The sequence below is a fragment of the Bidens hawaiensis genome, unplaced genomic scaffold (genome assembly GCF_021521415.1).
Source record: "Bidens hawaiensis isolate Kalapana, Puna unplaced genomic scaffold, B.hawaiensis_p1.1 tig00010770_1, whole genome shotgun sequence".
NCBI classification, from domain to species: Eukaryota; Viridiplantae; Streptophyta; class Magnoliopsida; order Asterales; family Asteraceae; genus Bidens; species Bidens hawaiensis.
Window position 1 is genome coordinate 240,363 of NW_027491826.1, and position 9,392 is coordinate 249,754.

The following is a 9,392-nucleotide window of genomic DNA, read 5'->3' on the forward strand; positions in this document are numbered from 1 at the left end:
GCTGTATATATATTCCAATTACAATGAATGAAAGAATAACTTTTGGTTAATACTTTTATATGATATCACAGCCAAAATTCCGATCCCCTCCTCTCTACTGCTCATAATTGTTATTTTTTTTCCGGTCACCATGTATTCTAGAAGTTCTTTACATATCACAACCATCCCTTCTCAAAACCCACACCACACGTTCACCTCACAAACATCTACCAACAGCCCCCACTTTCAAAGCAAATGCCAGTTTTGTTTTAATACAGGCCATCCTTTGTCTTCATGTTATGCTTTCAAAAACATGTATCCAAATATTTACTTGCCACCACTACCAAAAAACCCTCAAAATAACCCACCCCAAACACATACGATGTCCGCTGCAGATGTTACAAACAACGGAAATCGCCCTTGGCTCTTTGATAGTGGTGCCTCACACCACATCACTAATGACCTAAATGCTTTGTCTTTCCATGCTCCATACGGTGGTACACAAGAACTCATCATCGGTGATGGTTCGTCTCTTGGTATCACTCATGTTGGCTCTTTAACACTTCATTTTGAAAATACATCTTTCATTTTACATAATGTTCTGTGTGTTCCATCTATATCTCGAATTATCCTATCAATCTCCCGTTTATGCCTTGATAATAATGTAACAATCCAATTTTTCTCTCTTAACTTTGTTATCAAGGATTGCCACACTCAACTCCCTCTCCTTCGGGGACAAGCTACACATGGGCTCTATGAACTGAAGCAAGGTATCAGCAACAATGGAGAATTAAGAGAAAACTGAAAGCTAGTGTTTCTAGGGTTTCAAGTAGATGAAAAGAGGGAAAACGAAATTTTTATTAACTAATACTTTGACTTCTGTTACAACAGTATTAATACTAAAAGACTCAAAACAATTTACAGAAACTACCCTAAACATTTGGAAATATACAAACAGACCCCTCAAATGTTAAGAAGTATACTAACATACTCCCCTCTAATTCCAAAACCTTACTCTAACCAATCTGCTACTTCAACACCAAGCATACACCTTAATTCTGCAAATTTCAACCTTGGTAATGCCTTGGTTAAAATATCAGCTCTTTGTAGATTACCACTTATGAAGTCAACACGGATTTGACCCTTTTCAATACACTCTCTTATAAAGTGATATCTAGTATTGATATGTTTGCTCCTACCATGAAAAACAGGGTTTTCATCAAAGCTATAGCTGATTTGTTATCAACCCAAATTACCACAGCTTCTTGTTTATTTCCAGTAATTTCTTGTATTAAGCCTTGTAACCAAAGTGCCTCGCATGCTGCAGAAGTTGCAGCCATAAACTTAGCTTCACAGGAAGACAAAGCTACTGTTTGTTGTTTTTGTGAATGCCATGACACAAGACAATCATTATAGTAAAACACATTGCTACTAGTACTCTTCCCATCATCACTATCCGTTAGATGATTACTGTCACTAAAACCCACCAAGCCACCACCAGCAAACCTACCATACTTTATACCATAATGAAGAGTACCTTTAACATACCTGAGCAAAAACTTAACAGCTTTCATATGAGATTCTTTAGGACTTTGCATGAATCTACTCACATAACCAACTGCATAACATATGTCAGGTCTTGTCTGAGTTAAGTACCTCAATGTAAGGCCCCGTTACCGGTAGCCCTACTTTCGTGTTGGATTTACTCATAAACACAGTTCTAAATATCAGAGTTAATTAAAACTTTACGCGGAATATAAAACTTTCATCAAACATTACATAATTCATAACTTGTCTCAAAACATCCTTTGTCTTTCAACATTAAAGCATTAAAATTAAAACATCATATGTCTTCAGATGCCAGACTCTTATTCTTCTGCCATGTGTCCCCACTCAAGCCAGCTGTCTCATCCTACTCACCTGCGTGCATACTAAAAGTCAGCTACGCTGAGTAAGTTCTAGTTAATCATACATTATACAATACACGATAACTTATATTCTTTCATTCATACTTTCATACTTTCTTACTTTCATACTTTCTTACTTTCACATCTTACGTTATAAAGAGCATTACGCCCTACATTCCTCGAGTATTATTAGGGCTCGGTACCCTCCTTCCTCGAGTATTATTAGGGCTCGGTACCCTCTTTCCTCGAGTATTATTAGGGCTCGGTACCCTTTTCGTAACCATACAACCATACAACCATCATTTCCTTCTTTTATTAACTTTATCACGTTCATACATATAAGCATACATATCATACTTACCTTATACATAGCGTACAACCTGACAGTACGTGCAATATCCGAAGATCGTTCACGTACTAACAAGCAATCATTCATACATTTCACATCATTCATATAAGGCATACACTTATCATTTAGGATAAGTGTATTAACAAACATATAGAGTATGCACACATCCCCGAAAACATAACACAGAAGTGGGGCTAGAAACTCACCTGAATCCTGTTACGCTCTCCGTTAATAGTTATTCCCTTCTTGAGCTGTGCACGGCTAACTGTATAATATTTACACGTATCAATTAACTACTACTACTCATGTTGTATTTCTAACTTTATATGACCCACAACGAACGGGGGTCCGGGGGCAGCGCCCCTGGCAGCGGGGTCCAGGGGCGGCAGCCCCTAGCAGGGTCCAAGGGGCAGAGCCCCTGGCTGGGGTCGAGCTGCCAGGTCAGCTTGGAAAAATTTTATTTCCATTAACTGTCTTGACACATTTTTCATTAGGTTTTTAATTTATTTTCTAAATTGCTAACCCCAGCGAACTTATCATTAAGCGAACTTAACAATAAGCGAAATTAACAATAAGCGAACTTAACATCAAGCGAAGTTAAGTTTGGCGAAGTTAACCTTGAGCGAACTTATGCCAGGCGAAGTTATCAGTTAGGCGAACTTAGCCTTAGGCGAAGTTATCAATTTAGGCGAACTTATCAGTTTGCAGGCGAAGTTGCCCAGTTCGCAGGCGAAGTTGCCCAGTTCAGCTACGGGTTTGGTTTTTATCAAGCATTTTGGCGATTTTAATACCCTTGTTATGGTTCGACATCACCCACTAACGTTCCCTAACCATTTCGTTCGTATATATATCCCGTATATACTATAAAGCTTGGATCTTTAAACTTAAGGACATTCAAAAGGCTAAACGTTCAATAAAACGTAAACTTTAAAGGTCAAGAACATACCTTTTATACGTTCGGTGTGGTCGCGGTTTGCTTGGTTATCTCGTATATAGAAGATCTAATAATGGTTGGCTCGATTTTGGTCTTGGACGTCTCTCTCTCTCTCGGCCGAAATATGGTGTGTGTGTGTGTGTTTGGAGTGTGTTAGAGAATAAGATGGAAATGATAGTTAGGGTTTTAGGATGGGTTAAGGGGATATTTAAATCCCTTAAAGCCCATGGACCTAAGGCCCATTACCCTTAATCCATCTTAATTAATCCAAGTCCATGGTCCGTTCTATACTCGATGTTAATTAATAAATAACGCGAAATCACTAAACGTAACTTTCTTTATTTAACATTATAATATTTTAGGATGTTACACTCAATGAGACCACAAGTCTCCTATAAACTGTTGCATCAACATCCTCACCACCTTCATCTTTGTATAGATTCAATCCAGCTTCCATAGGCAGTTTGGTTGCATTGCAGTCTTCTAACTCAGCCATCTGCAGTATCCTTTTTGCATAAGCAGTCTGCTTAATGAATATTCCTTCTTTCGTTTGCTCAACCTCAACGCCAAGATAGTAATTCAATAAACCAAGATTAGTCATTTCAAACTTAGACTTCATTTGGAGTTTGAACTCTTCTACCTCTTGTATGCAACTTCCAGTAACAAGAAGATCATCCACATATACTCCGATAATCAACAATGAATCTTTGTTTGACTTAACATAAAGTGCTTGTTCATGCTGACACCTTTTAAATTTCAACTCCTTTAAAACTGTATCAAAGCTTGATATTCCAAGCTCTTGGTGCCTGTCTCAAGCCATAAAGGGCTTTTGACAATTTAAACACTTTCAGTTCAGCCCCTTTCCTAGTATACCCTTCTGGCTGCTTCACATATACAACTTCCTTTAAGTCCCCATGTAAAAAAGCCGCCTTTACATCCATATGATACACATTCCAGCCCATCTTTGCTGACAATGCCATGATCAGCCTTATAGTTTCAATCCTAGCAACGGGTGCAAAAGCTTCTTCAAAATCTACACCATATTGTTGTACATACCCTTTAGCAACCAACCTGGCTTTGTGTCTTGTTACTTTACCTAAAGCATCCTTTTTTATCTTAAACACCCACTTAAGACCTATTGGATTACACTTAGGAGGAGGATCTACTAACACCCAAGTCTTGTTCTTTTCTATGGCTTCAATCTCTTCATCCATAGCCATTCTCCAAACACTTTCCTTAACTGCTTCTTGATAGGACAATGGTTCTCCTTTTTGTACAAGAAGTAACTCGACATAGTGAACTTCCAACTGCACAAACTGAGATTCTTCTTCTCTATTCAAACCATACCTTATGTTCCCATCAAGAACATAATCACCAAATCTAGGAGGTAAATTGGATACTCTACTAGACCTTCTTAACCCTCCTTCAGTCTCTTCATGACTTGTACCAGATGACTCACCTTCTTCATACTGATATGAATTAGGTGTTGTATCAGTTTGAATCACATTTTCATGTGCAACCACAACCTCATCTTCGTGTACAGAAAAATCAATCCAACTAGGATCATCAGTACTAACCTCTTTTAGATATTCAGCCCATTCCCATTCTCTATTCTCTTCAAACTTCACATCTCTACTAACTACAATTCTCTTTCTCACTGGATCATACATTCTATTAGCCTTTGTTACAGCTTCTACTCCTAGATAGACCATTGGACAACTTCTACCATCTAGCTTCCTAAGCACTGGTTGTGTGATTTTCACATGGCCTACACAACCAAAAACTCTTAAATGATGCAAATCTGGCTTCCTACCCTTCAAAGCCTCATAAGGAGTATGATCTAATGATTTTGTGTGAAGTCTATTCAGAAGATACACTGAATGTCTTACCCCTTCTGCCCAAAAATCTTGAGGCATACTCATAGCTTTGAGCATACTTCTAGTCATATTCAACACTGATCTGTTTCTTCTCTCTACCGCTCCATTCTGCTGAGGAGAATATGGAGCTGTTAACAGTCTTGTAATACCCTCCTTTTCACAAAACATATTAAATTCTTGAGAAGTAAACTCCCCTCCTCTATCAGACCTCAAACACTTAATCTTCAACTCAAACTCATTTTCTACTTTTCCTTTAAACAACTTGAAGAAATTATATGCTTGATCTTTACTTTTTAACATGTAGCACCACATAAACCTTGTGTAGTCATCAAGTAAAAGCATAAAGTACTTATTACCTGCTGAAGTTGTAGGTTGTATAGGTCCACAAAGGTCAACTGAGATCATCATGAGAGGCTTATCAGTTCTATATTGGGATTGTTGTGGGAATGGATCTCTGGTGTGTTTACCGGCCAAGCATGCTTCACAAACTTGAGAAGGGTGATTAATCAATGGTACTCCTTTCACCATCTGTTTACTTGTCATCACTCTTAATGATTCAAAATTGACATGTCCAAGTCTACCATGCCATAACCATGGTGAACTATCAATTTTTGCTTGGAAACACATTGGTGAACCAATCTTCAAACTAATCTTGTACAGTCTGTTTGCAGACTTAATTACCTTCATTAGTAACTTTTCATCTTTGTCAAACAACCAAAGAAAATCCCCCTTCATCTTGACCTCACAACCACCTTCGGTAATCTGGCCGAGACTTAATATATTACTCTTCAAATGTGGTATAAAGTACACATTTGTTAGTAATCTATGTTCATGATTCTTCCCTTCTAGAATTACAGAACCTTTTCCTTGTATCTCAACACAAGATCCATCACCAAGTTTTACAGAACCACCTACACCTTTATCAATCTGAGAAAACATTGAAACATTACCAGTCATATGGTTGGAAGCCCCATTATCAAGATACCACTCCATCTCTTGATCATCCTTAGATTCAAAACTTGAAGGATTCACTCTATGCTCATTCAGAAAAACTCTTTCCTTGTTTTCTGAATCAATCAACTGAGCCATAAACAGAGCTGGACCGTTCTCTCCTTGCCCACTTCTTTCCTCTTGAGTCTTAGAGAGATTAGCTTCTTGATTCTTGGCTTTCAAACCAGAACACTCACTCGCATAGTGTCCTAATTGTTCACATTTAAAACACTTAACTTGTGACTTATCTCTCTTTGGCCTATCTGAATTTCTTTGGTTCTTGGAACTACGATCTGTATCTTTTCCTTTCTGACCAGATTTTGATCCCCATTTCTTGTTCTTGGACCCATTATCCCTCTTCTTAGCCTGCCATTCTGTAAAAGTAAGCAATAACTGGTCATCTTTAGCCATTGTTTGCTTATGTTTCAGATTAGTCCTTTCTTCAAACGTCTTTAGACGACCAATGGCTTCTTGAAATAGCATCGTATCAAGATCTAAGAACTATTCTATTGAAGCTACTATCTGGATAAACTTTTCTGGCACAGCATTGAGTAATTTGTGAACTAGTTTCTTCTGTTCAAATGGTTCACCCAAATCATTCGCCTTAGACGCAATCGCTGTTATCTTGGCAGCAAAACCGTCTATACTGTCACCATCTTCCATCCTCAGGCCTTCAAATTCGTTCTTCAAGGTCGCAAGGCGCGCTTTCTTTACTCTGTCTGCCCCAATAAACCGTGTTTTGATGGCATCCCACATCTCTCTTGTTTTTTCAAGATTCGCAATCTGAAGAACCATCTCTTCTGCTAACGCTTGGAAGAGATAGGCTATGGCGGCGTTATTCTTCTTTACATCAACAGTTGCCGGTGCCGGATCAGTCGGCTGAATTACCTCCCATAGTCCGTGCAAATTGAAAATAGCCTTCAATTTGACAGCACATATGGTGTAATTCGTCTCACTTAACATCGAGCATTGAATTGGAATCAGGATGTAGTTCTCTCTCGGAGGCGGTGCGGGAGTTCCCATGGCTTTTCTCCGGGTGTATTGCTGACCAAAACGATTCTCCAGATCCAATTCGTTGGATCAATTGAAGCAAAAGATCGATTGAAACCAGTGCTCTGATACCAATTGAAGCAAGGTATCAGCAACAATGGAGAATTAAGAGAAAACTGAAAGCTAGGGTTTCTAGGGTTTCAAGTAGATGAAAAGAGGGAAAACGAAATTTTTATTAACTAATACTTTGACTTCTGTTACAACAGTATTAATACTAACAGACTCAAAACAATTTACAGAAACTACCCTAAACATTTGGAATTATACAAACAGACCCTCAACTGTTAAGAAGTATACTAACATGAACTACGCCCAAAATCGCCACCTTTTGTCTTTCATGTCCAGCAAAACAAATCATCGTTGTGGCATCATCGTCTCGGACACCCGCATTCCCAAGTGTCAAAACATTTATCTTCTATTGTGGCCTCTATCTCTCATTTCAATGACTCGTGCAATTCTTGTTGCATTAATAAAAGTCACAAGCTCCCTTTCCATGTCACATCTATTACTTCCAATGCACCGTTACAACTTTTATTTTCGGATGTATGGTCTTCTCCCGTGATTTCTTATGATGGCTACAAATATTATATAATTTTTGTTGATCATTATACTAAATACACTTGGATTTATCCTCTTAAAAGAAAATCCGATTCTCTTAATACATTCATTCACTTTCAACGACTTGTTGAAAACTATCTCCAATGTAAAATCAAACAACTATTTTCAGATAATGGTGGTGAGTACATTAAACTCGCCTCTCACCTTGCCTCGTGTGGGCATTTCTCATCTAACTTCTCCGCCCCATACACCCGAACACAATGGCTATGCCGAACGCCGACATCGTCATATCGTTGAAACAGGCCTCACCCTCCTATCCCATGCCAAAATACCCCTTAAATTTTGGCCTTTTGCCTTTACAACCGCAACTTATTTAATCAACCGACTACCCACTTCGACTCTAAAAAATGATTCCCCATTCATTCGTTTATTTCGAAAATTACCAAACTATGAAAAACTTCGTAGTTTCGGTTGTCTTGCTTACCCTTGGTTGCGTCCTTATTCCGCACACAAACTTCACCCAAAATCTAAACCATGTATTTTCATGGGATATTCTTCCACTCAAAGCGCATACTATCTTCTAGATTCAACAACCGACAAGGTTTACATATCCCGTCATGTTGAAACTCAATTTCCCTATGAACTCTTAACCAATTCGCCAACACCACTCTCTCCGAATCCTGATGAATGGTTACCCCTTTATGTTCATCTCCTTCCTAAACCCAACTCCACTAATGCTAATACACAAAATAACCCCCCAGTTGCCAATACACAACATAACATTCTTACCAACCCAACCTCCAATCACCCTACTTCCCCTGGCCAACATATCACGCAAGTCCAAGCATCCCCATCCTTTAATTCCACTGACCCAACTACAATCTTCACTGCTCCCACTGGTCCACACACTTCTACAGCTCAATCCTCTAGCATACCACCCTCAACCGACTCACAAACCTCGCCATCCCCTACTGATCATCCCCCCGCTGATTCCGATACAAATAACACCAATATAATTTCCCCACCTAAAACAGGAACCAGCCGTAAGCCAAATCCCAAATATCATAATGACAATTTTGTCCTTTATAATGTCACCCCCTCTCACCCGAAAGAACCGTTAACCATCACTCAAGCTCTTAAAAGCCCTCTTTGGCGAAAATCCATGCAAGACGAATATGACGCCTTACAACACAATAAAACTTGGTCCCTCGTCCCACCCGAATCTGCACCCAATCTTGTCGGTTGCAAATGGGTATTCCGGACTAAATTCAAACCCGATGGAACTGTTGATCACCTAAAAGCTCGTTTAGTAGCTAAAGGTTTTCATCAACGTCCCGGCTTAGATTATGTTGAAACATTTAGCCCAGTCATTAAACCAGCTACCCTTCACCTCATTCTTTCTTTATCCACCTCTAAGAATTGGTGTCTTCGTCAACTTGACATCAACAACGCCTTTCTTCAAGGCACATTGAATGAGGATGTCTTCATGGCTCAACCACCCGGTTTCACCGATCCTTCTCTTCCGAATCACGTATGCAAATTAAACAAGAATCACGTCGGCTTCAAACCTACGATTTCCGACTCATCTCTTTTTGTCAATCACACTACTCAATCTCCGATTTTTCTTTTAGTCTATGTCGACGATATTATTCTCACTGGTCCAAATCCTTCACTCGTAAACAGTTTTATATCCTCTCTTGCCTCTCGCTTTTCTCTCAAAGATCTTGGTTCTCTTTCTTATTTCCTAG

The 9,392-nt window shown here is 39.0% G+C and overlaps 1 protein-coding gene across 1 annotated transcript; it reads right to left on the bottom strand.

The window, feature by feature from the left end:
* Window positions 1–990: 990 nt before the first annotated feature.
* On the bottom strand, window positions 991–1,577 carry LOC143536255 (secreted RxLR effector protein 161-like). Its single transcript, XM_077030287.1, has 2 exons — window positions 1,236–1,577; window positions 991–1,122 (listed from the first exon to the last, which is right to left on the bottom strand). The coding sequence occupies exons 1-2, from the start codon at window positions 1,575–1,577 to the stop codon at window positions 991–993; spliced, it is 474 nt and encodes a 157-aa protein (XP_076886402.1).
* Between the last annotated feature and the right edge of the window lie 7,815 nt (window positions 1,578–9,392).